Source organism: Chrysoperla carnea, chromosome X (genome assembly GCF_905475395.1).
Source record: "Chrysoperla carnea chromosome X, inChrCarn1.1, whole genome shotgun sequence".
In the NCBI taxonomy this organism is placed as follows: domain Eukaryota; kingdom Metazoa; phylum Arthropoda; class Insecta; order Neuroptera; family Chrysopidae; genus Chrysoperla; species Chrysoperla carnea.
In genome coordinates this window covers 26,316,745-26,333,105 of record NC_058342.1, presented here as the reverse complement: position 1 = coordinate 26,333,105, position 16,361 = coordinate 26,316,745, and the positions used below count along the sequence as shown (strand labels likewise).

General features: G+C 33.4%; 1 protein-coding gene across 1 annotated transcript in view; it reads left to right on the top strand.

Annotated features, from left to right (window-relative positions):
• LOC123302249 (fibroblast growth factor receptor homolog 1-like) overlaps positions 1–9,817 on the top strand; it is a 48,385-nt gene extending 38,568 nt beyond the window's left edge. The window contains exons 2-12 of the mRNA XM_044885106.1: positions 127–258; positions 992–1,726; positions 2,132–2,303; positions 2,367–2,485; positions 3,870–4,033; positions 4,814–5,085; positions 5,150–5,273; positions 6,302–6,865; positions 8,034–8,227; positions 8,335–8,475; positions 9,045–9,817. Coding sequence (XP_044741041.1) covers positions 141–258; positions 992–1,726; positions 2,132–2,303; positions 2,367–2,485; positions 3,870–4,033; positions 4,814–5,085; positions 5,150–5,273; positions 6,302–6,865; positions 8,034–8,227; positions 8,335–8,475; positions 9,045–9,249 — 2,808 coding nt within the window. The 5' untranslated portion in view covers positions 127–140 and the 3' untranslated portion in view covers positions 9,250–9,817. The remainder of the gene's footprint in view (positions 1–126; positions 259–991; positions 1,727–2,131; positions 2,304–2,366; positions 2,486–3,869; positions 4,034–4,813; positions 5,086–5,149; positions 5,274–6,301; positions 6,866–8,033; positions 8,228–8,334; positions 8,476–9,044) is intronic.
• Positions 9,818–16,361: the final 6,544 nt, after the last annotated feature.

Genomic DNA, 16,361 nt, shown 5'->3' with positions numbered 1-16,361 from the left:
GTGTTCATTACGCAATCGTTTTTTTTTATGTCATAAAAATAAAGAAAGATAGTCACTCATTTTTAAGCTCTAAAAGTAACTCATCAAAGGGGCCAAAAATTAACTGTTTTTTATTTATTGTTGCAGAAAATTGAAAGAAAATGCTGTCGAATAAATACGATCAGAAATATAAAACTCGAAGAAAAAGAAAATATGTCTGTTTTCTTTCGATAGTTTTTATGTTTATGATTTCTGAAATTGAATGCAGAAGTATTTTCGGTAAGTTCTAAAATTTTCCTTAAATTTTCCAAAATGTGTACATACCATCGATTTAAAAACAACTTAGGGTATAATGGGAGTCCCAGATTTCTGAAAGGAGTCACTTTACAAGATATAAGCCGGCCTATTCGTCTCCTGGACTCTCCTACGAGAATCTTTTCAATCATTCAACTGACATGAGATTCTGTCAGTTGATATCTTTAAACAGAAGTTGAAATCACCCTGGAACCCATGAAACAGCTTTAAATGGTTATCAGTCGTGAAGCTTTAAATGGTTATCACTTTTAGTCCATTTTGACCGCTTCAAAAGGCATCTTCTTAAAAGTGCATTTCGTGAGACACAAAACTGCATAAAAAACCTTTAAAAAGTTAATTTTTATTGTTTTTATGATTTTGATAAAAGTTCTCTTAAAAATTTCAAAAAACACAACCTTTTTTTCGGATAAATTTACCCCTATACAAAAAAAGGAGGGACACACTACACTATGAAAAAAAAACGTCATATCAGTTTGAAAAACGTAATTTCGAGAAAAACTCTGACACCCCTAGTCCATATTGTACCTATCGTTAAAAAGCATTGATTCGTATGCGAAATTTCGAAATCCGTTTAAGTGCAGTTTTACTGTCACGGACTCCCAACTTATTAAACATGGGACTCCATTACGCTCCTAATTTATTTAATTTTTCGATAGATCTTCATTTTCTAAACAAATTTTCTTTAATTTTCCCTCAGATAATATACGTTTTAAGAGATACGTAAAAGATACGAATAGAAATGTCACATGTACAGATCCAGAATTATGTAAAATCGGTAATCGTTTATCAAGTTTATCCACAAACTTAGACACCGATAATAATGGACAATCCGCATTACCTGACGACGAAGATTACGATAGTTATTATAACAGTGACACAGATCTATTACCGCCAGTGAAACCGTCCAAGAAGAAGTTATCGAACACAGTCACCGAATCTAGTCGAATAATCATTGTTCGGCAGGGTGATCATCTCGATCTAAAGTGTCCACTAAGCGGTGATATCATCTGGAAACGTCAAGACGGTAGTATTCTGTCACATACCAAAGATCATTTTTCTTTTAAAAAAGCGAATTTATCAAATACCGGCATTTATATTTGCCACTCTAAAAAGGAAAAAATTCAGTATTATTTTAAAATATATGTGTATTCAACAAGCGATAAGCGAAAACCGATTATTTTGGAAACCAAAAAAACTGGAGTGGTTCATGTGAACGCTACGGTGATCTTAAATTGTGATCTGGTCAAAGATCCATCGCAGAAAGTGAAATGGTATAATAATTCAAATCATTTAATACGCCAGGACGCGTTTCCGTTTCAACAGATCTTGATCTTACAAAAATTGTCCCTAAATGATGCTGGAAATTATACTTGCTATACGGAACGTGATGGTTTCGGTAAAAATAGTACAGCTATTTTGAAAATTGATTCAAGTAAGTTTTAATGCGCATGTTTAAACATACAAAACTTGTTTATATGAGTCGATTAACGAGGCCCCTTTGATATTTCTCTTCAAAACAACACGAGGAAGCAATCTAGGTTTAGAGATTCCCTGATATTTCCAGGTTTTTCAAGTCGATCGCCACCGTGATAGAAAATCACACCTTAAAATAAGCTCTGGCAAAACAAGTAAAAAAATATTTGGTATATTCACTATTTGATCAAAAGGATGAATTCAGAGGGGAGTGCAAAAAGTATCGCTACTCCACGATTAAACTTTTGTATTTACTCTTTCACTTTACTCCTTTTTTTGGCCGAGTTATCCGACTGATGTAAACTAGACTTCAGTTTTAATCCAAAATTTAAGGATTTGAATCACATGATTAAATTTCCCACAGGAGAAAATGTATCAGCTCCTGTATTCACACGACCCGAACGCATGCATAAAACGGTTGTCAAACCAGCAGGGAATACGATTACGTTAAAATGTCCGGCAGAAGGTAACCCAACACCGAATATTACATGGTATAAGAATGGTAAAGAGCCTACTCGACAACTAGGAGACTTCCGGTAAGCAAAATAAACTAAAATAAACAGCAATCCAAATTTACCCTTTTTTCATTGAATATTTAGACGGCAAAAATGGATGTTAATTATTGAGGATATTGTAACTCATGACACCGGAAATTATACATGTGTCCTTTGCAACGAATGGGGATGCATCAATTTTACGTACAACGTCGAAATTGTTGGTAAGTTTGGGAAATTTTTACTGTAGATTGGTGTATACTCTCACCGAAAAAAAAGACGAAAATTTCCGAGTTAAATACCAGAAAACGCTGTAAAGAATATTTCTATGCAAATATCCGGTTAGAGTGTACATCAAATTTTTATAGATTTATCTTAGACAATATAATATTAGGTTTCTAGATCTTAAAGTTTAAAGTTTAAGAAAGAATCTTTTGACTCCCCATTTTTGCAACAAAAACTTTCAAACAAGTTTTATCCTCGAATGAAAATTCCACGTTTTATTAGCTCGAGGAGAAAGAGGGAAAGAGGCTGGATAGTTGACACTTTCAAAAGGTATTTCCGTGGCACTAGCTCAATCAATATGGAGGGGCTGTAGAAATGCGGAGATGCGAAGGGGCTGTTGAGATGTGCATTGACACTTTAGGCTCATGGGGCCCTTTTGCTATAAAATATCTGCGAGGAACGTCATTCAGCCGCTTAGTTTAAGAAATTAGGGGCTCCTCTAATGGTGGAATTGGTATTTCACTTGGTTTGGAGGCCCCTCGAATGGTAGGATTGGGGCCCCCCTTCATTTGGGGGTCTCTTGAGCACTTGAGACTCAATAATGACTGGTATTTTTCTCCTCGCTACTTTGTCACTGTTCAAAATTCGAAAGTCAAAAATTCTAAACCCAAATTATTATGTTGTCTAAGGATTTCGTAAGAATAAAATTTTACGGAATCTTTTCACGAAAATTTTACGTTACAAAATCAGAGCGTTTTCCATCCAAACCATATATAAAAGAGGGCTATCCAACAAATGTGACTGCCTTAGTCAATTCAACAATCAGATTCGAATGCCCGCCAGTGGCTGATTTAGAGGCATACATGTCCTGGTACAAGATGAATACAAGTGTTCCAGAAAATAATGATTTGCCAAACACAAAAACAATCAAGGTAAAACCATATCGCATATGATTTAACGATTGGTGATTGGGAGCTTCCAAAAATGGAAATATGGTGATTGGTAAACTTGGTGATTGGGAACTTAAGCTCTTTTTTTTCTATTTTCTATGCATTTTCTTTTAATTTTCTTTGGTGGAAGGCTTTTCTTGTATTGGGTGATCAAATTGGGTTTATAAATTTTTAATTTGAAATAAAAACAAAACGGTATGGGATATCAATATGATTTTTTTTTTTAAATTTTAGACTGTAGCATGACATTTGGCAAAAATACTATGATTCATTGTCTAATATTTAAAAAAAAAAAATCACATTGACATCTTATACCGTTTTGATTTCAATTTAAAAATGTTTAACATTTATTTGATCACCCTTAATTTTTTTTCTATTGTGCTAAAAAAAAAGCAAAATTTGCATACTATGTGAAATGAATGTTAATTTTTAGAGCGTATAAGACATAAACCAATATTAACAGAAGGTCCTGGCAATGTGACAGCGGTGGTTGGGTCAAATGTGACATTTCATTGTAATTTTCTATCAGATTATTCCTTACATGTGGAATGGTTTAAAAATCGTACGGCTGAAAATCAAAATGATACCGTATTGAAGGTAAACAAATATTCTAAAATATCTAACAAAAATTTAATTTTCGATATTAATTCTACCACATAATACGGTTCAAAATAGAACGATTTTAACATTCGCTCGCTTTCGAAAACAAACTTTCGAAACGTAAAACTTTTAAAGGCAAAATAATTAATTCAAGGGCATTCCGAATTTTTCAATAAAATTTATTGAATAATCTATCGATCGATAGATTATTCAATCGATCGATAAATAAAAATTACTTAAAAAAGATATTGGCAATGCTAATTTCAAACTTGCCTACACTAAACTCATTCTATTTTGTTGTAACATGAATGAAATAATTTTTATTATGCTAACAAAATTTGTTCTAACTCTTTTATGTTGGTGAGTAAAAACATATAATTGCGATTTTGATCCAAATTTTTCATATTTTCATGATAATTTTAAAGTTACAGACAGTTTTAAAAGAACTTTTCAAAAGAGAAACGAAAACGCCAAACAATATAAATGTTCGTAAAACATAGACGTCACATTATAATGTTAACTGAATAGTATACACTGTATACAATTATTAATTAACATTATGACGTCACACGATCTTTTACGAACATTTTTTCTGTCGGGTGTTTTCGGTTCTCTTTTGAAAAGTTCTTTAAAAACTGTCTGTAACTTTAAAATTGTCATGAAAAAATAAAAACAGTTTTGTTATAAAAAAAATTTTTCCATTTTTCTCAAACAAAATTTGATTCAAAATCCCAATAGTTAATTTGCTTGATTAATTTAAATTTTATTGAAATGTAGGAATCTGGTAATGGAACCATGGAAGCAGAAGTACTCGAATTAACGAATGTAACACACAGCGATGAAGGTTGGTATGTATGTGTAGCTGCAAACACATTAGGCAGTTCACATGCAAGCGCATATTTACAAGTGGTGGATGTACTCCCGGAGGAACCAATACAAACACCAATTCGACAATCAAATTCGCTTGTATTCATTTTGGCTGGAGTTTTATTTACCATTTCATTGGTGGCAACAATTACTTTTGTTTGTACATGTCGACGTTTGAAACGGTAAGAGTTTTATTTTGTTACTTGCAGCTTCACACGCTAGCTAATGATTTATATTTTATTTTAGAGAAAAATTAAAAAAATTAATTGCAATTGAGACGGCGCGTGCGGCTGTTGTTACACAATGGACGAAGAAAGTTATTGTTGAAAAACAAACACTATCAAATTCACCAAATGTTACTGAACCACTGGTAAGTAAAATCATCATTCAATAATCGTCGTTATTGACGGATTTAAGCGTTCGGTAAAAGAAGAATAGTCAAATAAATAAACCGAAACATTCACCGGAACTGTAGGAACGTTCATCACCACTGACTTATCCGCATTCATTTACAAATTGGGAAAGTTTCAATCCCCCAAACCATCCCAACATGAAACAGCCCATAAAATAAATATTTCCCCCCTAAGGGGGTGTTTTTGATCGTTGATCACTAATCCGAGGTCTAACTAAATTCAACACAACACACCCGTACGAGATTCGTTTCATTTTTGTAGAAAAAAATCATTTTTTTCGCTCCAAAAAGTTTTTGGCCAAAAATGGCATGGATTACGCATGCAAGTGTGATCTTGTTGAATTTAGATCTAGATTCATGATCAGCGCCAAAAAAAAAAACCTGGTAGAAATTATCGCAGCAAAATTTTTCAATTTTCGCTTAAAATAAGTGAGTTTTTTGGCCAAAAATGGCATGAATCGACGCACGGGAGTATGATTTTGTTTAATTTAGACCCCCGATTCGTAATCAACGACTAAGAAAACTTCCTAGAGCTTATTCTGGAAATATTCAATATAGTTTCTTGTTGGGGTGGCTTAGGGGGTTGAAACTTTCCCACTTTTTAAAAGAATGTAGAGGCTAGAGCTGATAAATATTCCTAAAGGTCCGGTGAACATTCCGGCTTATTTATTTGACTATTGGCATACTTGGGAAAACTTTTATTAATTTCTAACTGAATCCCCGAAACGACGATGCTGTGAAGACAGTAAGATAGGTTCTTGGAAGAGTTTTCACAGAAAATTATTGGATGAAAGAAAACTACTATCCACTATGCCTTTTTTTAAATAGCCAAATTAACTGCAGGGGAAAATTTTGGGAAATAAAACCCAGTATTATTTCAAATTCTTACATCACGATTAAACGGTGAAAAACCATAAAAAACGGTCATCCAAAAAATTGGAATCTTTTTATAAATTAATACTAATATTAGAAATTATTGTTTGCAGCTAATGCCAATTGTAAAAATTGAAAAACAAAAATCGCAAAATTTAAATGTAAACGAATCTGGTGTAATTTCCGAATACGAGCTACCAATCGACGTGGAATGGGAAATACCACGATCATTATTAACACTTGGCAAAAGTTTGGGTGAAGGTGCATTCGGTAAAGTTGTAAAAGCAGAGGCACAAGGTCTTATCAAACAGGATTCAAGCACAATTGTTGCTGTGAAAATGTTAAAAGAAGGGCATACAGACGCCGAAATGATGGATCTCGTATCAGAAATGGAAATGATGAAAATGATTGGAAAAAATATTAATATTATCAATTTATTAGGATGCTGTACCCAAAATGGACCATTGTATGTGGTCGTTGAGTTTGCACCGTATGGTAATTTACGTGATTTTCTGCGACAACATCGTCCATCTTCGGGTTATGATGGACGATCTTCGGGTTATGAATCGACGATTGATAGTCAAATGTTAAAAGAGAAGAAAACGTTAACACAAAAGGATTTAGTATCGTTTGCGTATCAAGTAGCACGCGGCATGGAGTATTTATCATCCAGGAGGGTAAGTAAAGAATTTGATCAAGGAATGAAGATTTGCGTTCCATCATACAAGATATAACATAAACATACTTTTATACAAGAAACAAAAAATACGGAATCCTAAACTCGCACTTGACTCTTTTTGTAATAGCGGCCAAAGTAAAACACACCCTGTCGAAATTTCAGCTGTGTAACCATTGCGGTTTATGAGATACAGCGGACAGTGAAGTTTTAGTAATAAGGTTCGTGTTGGTTAGCCTTTAGATACGGAATCCTAAAAAGATCAATATTCTGGATCCTTTATTCATAAAAAACTACATATACCTTTTTCGAAACTGTTTCCATACTAATCATTCGAAATATCTGCTCCAATAGGACTAGCGATCAGGGTGTTTTACTCTTTTAACATCGGTAGTTAAAACCACATTGATTATTATACCACCCCCCTCCTACTTAGCTAAACCTGATAATACGTGCGAAATTTTTACTCCCCCAAACAGGCACCACCAAGTATGCACTCGATTTACCCTCAAATAGGTAAAAGGGCCTGGTATTTCAATTTTTTACATCTAAAAATATATCAAATATAGGCAATGTTTTTACACAAATATATTGAAAATTGCATATATAAAATTATAGAATCATCGGTCTTGAGGGTTTGTTGGTTGCGAATTGCTGGTAATGTAATAATAATTAAGCCTATTAACTATTGAGCAAACTGCAGGGCAAAGGTCTCCCCCAAATCCCTCCACTTGTTAGTTGTTGCTGGTAACACAAAATGGAATAATCTTTTATTTTTAAAATATATTTATTTTCGTAAAGTTTTATTTTGACAACTAATACTTTTTTATATATTTTTCATAGACGTATATAATGGTACGACCATAGACGAATTAAATAAAATAGACTGTTTATCGCTCCTTCAGTCTTATTTCATTTCAGGTGCGAACAGGGTTGCGAACATCCACATTTACGAAAAAATGTTTCAAACAAAAGTTATTTACTTTTTTATAGGGAACATTTTTTTATTTAAATTTTTGTTCTATCTCTAACGGTTTACAAGATGTGTCTACGAATCCAAGACCCAATGACCTATGTTGCTTATTTACAAATTCAAACTCACTTTTTACGTCCTGAGCACGCAATAAACAAAACAAAACAGCTTTAATAATTTCTTCTTTACATTTTAGTGTATTCATCGAGATTTGGCAGCTCGAAATGTGTTAGTTAGCGAAGATTATGTAATGAAAATCGCCGATTTTGGTTTGGCACGAGATATTCATTGTAACGATTATTATAGAAAAACTACAGATGGTCGATTACCAGTAAAATGGATGGCACCAGAAGCTCTGTTTCATAGGCTTTATACAACACAATCTGATGTGTAAGTGTCAAAATAATAGAAGCCATGTACATGGATGTATTAAGGGCGAATTTTAACGCCCTAGCAAAAAATCATTGTTTGAAAATAACAAATTTAAATTGTTTTAGATGGTCCTATGGAATCTTATTATGGGAAATAATGACGCTAGGTGGTACCCCGTATCCATCAGTTCCAAGTGTGGAAAAACTATTTCAATTATTACGAAGTGGACATAGGATGGAAAAACCACCATGTTGCTCAATAGAAATGTAATTTTTCACTATTTTCTTTAAACTTTTTCTTTGATACTCAAATCTTATGGAAAAACATTTTCACTGGATTCGAATACATCCCCAATAAATCGATTGTTCATGAGGCCTGTTTTAAATTCGATCTCTGATAAATTCTAACGAGTGGCAACATCAAAATTTCTCGAATACTCACGATATTATTCCGAACACAATTTTTTATATAAATAACATTTTGATGATAATACGGTTAGAATGATATCGTAAATATTCGGGAAAATTCGATATTGTCACTGGAAAATATCTGGCAGAAATTGAGTACACGCCAACAGGTTTTTAATCACAAATTTAAAAAAATATTTTGGACCAGAAAAGTAACTTAGTTAATTTTTACCCGAAAACGTCTCGTCTTCGTATGACAGGTCGTTCTCAAGGAGGGCACAGAGGACTCTCGGTTTAGGTTCTAGGGATCCACTTGCGGTACCCCTCTTTTGTTTTATTATCATTACGAATCCATCGAAAGTGTTTCCCAAACAAATTTGCGTTAAGATCCTTTCATTGTTTTATTTTAAAAAAATGTATTTTTTCAGATATATGTTAATGCGAGAATGTTGGAGCTATCAAGCAACAGAACGTCCAAATTTCTCAGGTCTTGTTGAAGATTTAGATCGTATATTAACAATAACCGCAAACGAAGAGTATTTAGATTTGGGTCTACCACAATTAGATACGCCACCGTCCAGTCAGGAATCGGGATGTTCCCAACAAGATATCCCATTCCCATACGCCTTATAAAGTATTAAGAAGTGTTCTACATAAAAGTATTCAAACACGAGATTCAATAAATTTTGAGCCTTCTCTCTGTTAAGAATTTGTTTCGCAGTGCAATATTAATTTTTTTTTTTTTTTTTTTTTTGAAGTATTACTTAAGTTATAACGGGAAAAATTCCCAAAATTATTTTTTAAACAATCCCCTGCATTTATGGTTTAGAGTTTAGTGCTATTAAAATTAGTTAGAACGTTTTAAGCCGAAATAATACACGATTTGGGTCAATTCCCAAACTGAAATGTGTTAAGGGCTGCCTTGTCAAAAAGCCTGCATCATTTTCGTAAGATTGGAGATTGGTTGGATTGCTAACTTATAGAACAATTAAACTAAATATCTAAAAGGAAAAATTAATGTATCTTTGAAATTTTCCACAATTGTTTATTATTTTGTAAAAACTTCGTAAAAAAAAGTCGACTTCGCAGAGGCGTTCCTAACCTATATTTCACAAAAACACTAGTTGAATTTAACCTGAAAACAATCATCACACTTTTTTTATAGTTTTGGAGAAAATAGATACCAAAGTTTTTTCCTAAGTTGCGCTCTCACGGGCAAACAGTGATGCTTACAAAAGAATGATTCAAATAAAACTTGTTAAATTCTTTATAAGGAATAACTTTTATATTTAAGCTTTTGTTCTATCTCTAACGGTTTAACAGATGGATACTTTTTCATTTGATTGAATGATCAAAAAAATTCCATTTTAAAATTGGCATATCTCGATCAACTTTGAAGCTAGAAAGTCGAAAATGTGCACAAATACTTCAGCTAGAACTTTTAATTGAAATTTTTTTTTATTTGATGCATAGTTTTTTGGTAATATGTAAAATACTGATTAAAATCTTCAACTACCCCCCCCCCCCAAAACGGGGTTAAGAACGCCTCTGAGAAGTCGACTTTTTTCACGAAGTTTTTACAATCTAATTAATTGAATTTTTTATTAATTTAATGCATTGTTCTTTTGTAATTTGTAAAAAAAACAGATTACAACCCCCAACTACCCCTCAAAAAGGGGGTTAGGTACGCCCAATAAACAACTGTGGTGTGTTGTTGTGCTATTAAGGAATGTTGCATTTAACTCCTTATCTTGCGAAAAAAAACATAAGTTTCTATTTGATTTAATATATTAGAAATTTTGATTTTCTTTAAAATTAAACATTTCTTTTTGGATGTAATATTATTATGGAAGTATGAGTTAGGTAAAAAAAAATTGTGCTCTCTAACAGATTAAAAAAATTGTAATATATAAAAAACAAATCTTTTTTTTTATAAAAATCATTTAAAAAAATAAAGAAAATTGTACAAATGTTAATTAAAAATTGTTTGTTTTATTTAAGTATTTATCTACAAATTTTCCTAACATCCTTTTTCGTAGAAAATGCCTTGCAAATAATTCAAAAGACGAATGATGCACCAAACTTGCAATAACTCAAGTTTTGCAATTTTCTCTCATATAATTATGTGGGATTTTCTTTCGGTAAGGGCTTGCTTTCAACTTATAAAATAATACCAGGCCGGAAAAATGATAAAACTTAATACTTACAATCGTGCTAGCTTCGATGCTATTGCATAAAACGTATTTTTCTACGCATAACACCTTAAAGTACAAAAATATTATTTATTGGCCAATCTACGGACGTTTCAAACCAAGCGCTTCACGTCGACCTTATGCCATATCATTTTTGTTTACAATTTTAACCATATCTCCGGTTCCATTGGTCGTATCAAAACGAATAACGAAAAATAAATATTTCTTTTTTTATGTAGAATAAAATGGTACTAATTATTTCCTAAAATTTTCAATAGTTTAGGAGCTATGACCGTAAAAACAATTAATTTGTTTATAAAAAATTTCCCCGCACTCTGAGCGATGAGCAAGTTGAAAATTCGGATTCAGCGGGTCAAAATACGTCGAAATACACTCCTTGTTCTGTGGGACCTGTAAATGCATACGAAATTCACTCAACGCCTATACTACGGTTAGGTTAGATTGGCTGTCCTGGGGTGGGACACACTTAGATCATAGGATCCGTTTTGATACCGAAAAAGGGTTGACCCATTCCCGGCCACTACTCCATGAACCATTTAGAGCTGTTTAAGAACAGCAGGAGTGCTTTGACGTCGACGGACTTGAGGACGGAGAAGTCGTCAAAGAGAGGCTGGCTCAAGTAAGTCCATCTCTTCATAGCACGAGCTGGGCAGTAACAGAGAATATGATACATTGTCTCCCCCTCCTCACCACTTTGACAGCTCCCGCAGTAGCCGTGATACACGTCAGGTTCAGGCGTTCAGTGTCCTGTAATAGGGATATAAGATCTTCGGAATGCCTACGGTTGTCTTGTAGTACCACAAGTACGCCCCTCTCCTCTATTTAAGATATTCTCTTTAAGGGGCAGCTTACAGTTCGCGAACGGAACTACCAGATGCTTATTGATGATTGTGTCCGACAGTAATGTGCCATTTCTAGCAAGCTCGTTGGCTTCACATTTTCCTGGAATGTCTCTGTATCCCGGTACCCATACCAGGTTTACCTTCATATATTCCGTCCGCTCATTTAAGGACGTAGCAGCTACACTATGAGAAAAAACATAATTTTATTAATTTACTAATTTTTATTTGATCAACAGTAGTTTTTTTTTTTTTTTTTTATAATAAATATAACAGATATTTAACAGTAATTATAACAAATCAAATTGACTTACAACAAAAATAATTATTCTCAGTCTGATTAATTATGCACATTACGATTTCAAAACTCAAAAATTTTAAACCAAAAAAAAAAACGTTCAAGCAAAATACTTTTATTTAGCCCGTCTAGTTGATTTTTTTTTTCGTATATAAATACACTGACCATATTTTTAATTGTAAAAAAAGCAAACCAGTATACGATTCTCTATTAAAATATCTCTGGCCATTTTAGGATTGCATTTTTGGTAAATTTGTAGTTTTAAACTCTATAGTCCAGGCGACAAGTTCGGATTGATGAATGAACTCTAGGAAAATTTACTGGAAGCTCCTTGCCATGAGGAGATGGGCTTACTAGAGCCAGCCTTTCATTGATGATCTCTCCGACCTAAAGTCTGTCGACGTCAAAGCACTCCTGCTGTTCTTAAACAGCTCCAAATGGTTCATAGAGTAATGGCCGGGGATAGGCCAACCTTTTTCCGGTATCAAACGAACCATATGGTCTAAGTGTGTCTCACCCCAGGACAGCCACTCTAACCTGACGTAACTTCAAAAATTAAGTTTAAAAAATGGCAGACCATTTTATTACAAATTGAAATGAAATTAAGATTTCATTTCGAATTCGATCCAACTATTTACCGCCTATTCCGCCACTGCCTCGAGTAACGATTGAATGTATTTTAAAGCAAAATTTAAGATACTTCATGAAGATGTTGGAAAAACAAGCAGTAATTTCTGGTTGTCAGATCCAACGAGAAATATTTTGAGATATGATATTCAAACCAACGATTTAGAAAATTCTTATATAAAAAAAATAAAATCAGTCGTATGGTCAGGACCAGACACTTTTCCAGGGCCCCGCGATCGATGAGGCTTTCGTAGGGGGTGAGATTTGTGGAAGATGTGGAAAACGTGTTAAATACGAATCCATGAATTTAATTGTAGTCTTTGTTTCAAATTAAAAATGCTTATGAAATCTAAAGGACTCTTCCTCAAATAAGGATTATCCTTTTACAGAAAAAATATGGTCAGCGCAAATATAAACATATAAAAAATACTTTTTTTGAAACAAAACTGTCTTTTCTTCATTCGAAAAAATGTTAACTAAAAAAATTAACCAATCGTTTGTTTTGTATTGTCGTTAAAGCATTAATACTTTTTTTTTTTCCTTGAAAGCAGAGCTTAAAATTTTTTTTTTTTATATTGTGATTTTTTTTAATTCAAAAATTGACAAGATATATTTTTATTATTGTCGAAGTCAAATTTCTAGTGAAATATTAAAAAAAAATTGAATAAAAGAAATAATGAATGAGATCGATAATAATCAATGCCCACTTTCGAGATTTTCGAGAACTATCATTCTTTTGGTTTCGTTTTTCTATTAATCCCATACCTCCACCATTTTTTTCTAAAACCCATTATTTTAGTGTTACATGTAAATATTTAATCGGATCTTAAAACACCAAATGAATTGTAATCAATTTTTTGGACCAAATTAAACGACGATTTTCATAATCATCGGCATTTTTCGGCGGTAGGTTCAAATATTAAGTAAAGAGTGGTATAAAATTTTTATTTAGAGTGGATGCTTTTGCGTACTTTGACCCCTTTATCCCTTAACAGAGAAGGATCGGCTCAATGGGAATAAAAAGCATCATAAGAGCATTGGGTTCAAAAAAGGAGTTGAATGTTTTTTTTAGCAAGGATTAACTTCTAAAAAGAAAAAAGACACATATGGTCTGGGTAAAATCGTAGGCGTTCCAAGGGCCTCTTTTAACAAAGTTGTTGCGACTATTACATACCCTGGCTGGGCGGAAAGCATACTGAACGCCTGGGCCTGACCGTGCACCACGAATAGTGCAGGAGCTGTCACAGTGTGGAGTAGGAGGAGACGATTTCTCACCTTCTCTGTCACAGCTCAGCTCTTGCCATGGGAGATGGGCTTACTTGAGCCAGCCTTTCTTTGACGACCTCTCTAAAGTTTGTCGACGTCAAAGCACTCCTGCTGTTCTTAAACAGCCCCAAATGGTTCAGTAATAGCCGGGGATGGGTCAACCCTTTTTCGGTATCACAACGGATCCTATGGTCTAAGTGTGTCCCACCCCAGGACAACCACTTTAACCTACCCTACCTTCTAAAAATGAGTTTAAAAAATGGCAGAGCATTTTATTACAAATTGCAATGAAATTAAGATTTCATTTGGAATTCGATCCAAATATTTACATGTTTTAAAACCGAATCCCATAAAACGTAACCTTCAAATTAGGAACACTTTATTGTTATAATCTAAAAATTCTAAAATTAATTCATAATTCCAAATACATACTTCAATTTTTAATTTAACATGGTCTCGATGGAATTTAATTTTCTATGAATACCTGGAGTCTTGGTTCCGAGAACTTTCAGAAAATATTTTGAACATCAATTCATAATCAATGACCTCGATTCAGTTGTGGATTAACCCATGCCGGGGCTGACAGGTCACACCAAATGATCTTGTAAATCACTTTGGTGCTTCCTTATGTGGCATCCTTCCGTATAAACTTGTCTTTTCCCCTTCTTTTTTTACTTTTCCCCGGAGATCCTAGAAACCGGGGCGCCTATTCCGCCACTGCCTTGAGTAACGATTGAATGTATTTTAAAGCAAAAATAGGAAATGTCATGAAAATGAGTCGTATAATCAGGATCAGACATTTTTCCAGAGGCCCGCGATCGATGAGGTAATCGCCTGCCCAAGAAATCATTCTTTGCAATCATATTCCCTTTCAACGTATTAAGTACACGATTCAATGACAAAATCATTGATTTGGAACGCGAATTTTTATAAAATTGATGTGAAGGTTAAGGCTAAAATTAACTAAAATTTTCCAAATTAGCTGACAATCCAGGTTTTTTCAAATTTTCTATTCGATCGAGCCTAATTATCCAATTGATTATGTATTTGGACTATCGTAAAAGTATTGTATTTTGATTAGGTCTGTTTGTACTTTGAAAAAAACCTATTTTTAATATTTCACTATGTTTTTAAAACCTTATTTTATTTAAATTGAAATATTTTTAAAGAAATGGACGACTCTTTTCTTGACGTCAAATCGACTCATCACAAAGGAACAACCATATTCAATATTTAATTCGATTCGGTCAAAATAAGAAACATCGTCCAAACCTTTCTCTTGTTTTGAATATTTATTTTGAAATGAAATCAAAATTTTTTTGGAGGGGACTTAATTAATACAATACTATTTTTTTTTTTTTTTTTTTTTAAATTTTTAAACAGTTGGTATTAAGAGTTATCGAAGCTAAGAAATATTTTTAAAAAATTTATGTAAAATTTTCCATCTTTTTTTAATACTGATCTCAATGGTTATTTAGTGAGACGATAGGGGCAGTAATTTGAATACAATTTGAAAGAGATTATTTTTTTTATTTATTAAAAGCTATTGTGAATACGGATAAACCGATCACTTCTTAAAGATACCAAATTTGAATCCATTTTAGGAATATGTAAACCATTTATCTGAAACACTCTGTATAAATAGTTACATATTATTATTGAAAATAAATACCACGATACTCGAAATAAAATTGTATAATAAGAAATTTTATTTAAATGATATAATAAAAAAAATATACAACAGACTTACATTTCGGTAAATATCGATATTTTGATTGCAACGCAACCATCGTCAAAATGTTATTTGGATTGTTCTGATCAAAAGCTCTCCCGCCCACAAAATTTTCTTAGAGGATAGATTTCGACCTACGGGCGGTCAAAGCTGTTAGTACGGGAATACACGGAAAAGTTGAGAAACAGCACCGATTTTAATGAAAGTTTTTGTAACGTCTTTATAAGACCCCAAGGAACCATTGCATTTTTCACGTAAAACCAAACTGACCATTTACTATACCCTAATTTGACCCATCATAACATATGGCAGTGAAAGTTGGGCCCTACCTCCGAGCCAACAGAGAAGTACAGGAGATCCTGAAGGGAGAAGATATTGTGAAGTTCATCAAATCACAGAGACTCAGATGGTTCGACCATGTGCAAAGAATGGAGGAAGGAAGGTTGCCCAAGAAAATATTGCATGCCACACGAAGAAGATGCAGGCCTCGACTCAGATGGTTGGACCAAGTTATCGATGACCTGAAGGTGATGCAAGTCACTGGATGTGGATCCGCTGTCATGTGCGGAGCAATCTGGATGGTTGAAGAGGCCAGAGCCCACCCCGGACTGTAGCGCCTATTGGATTGATTGAAAGAATGTTTGTAATGTGTTATATTAATAAATTTAGCTACTGGCGATGATTGCGTTGCAATGGAAATATCGATATTTAGCGAAATATAACTCTGTTGTATGTTTTTTAATTAAATATTTTAAATATAATTTCTTAAT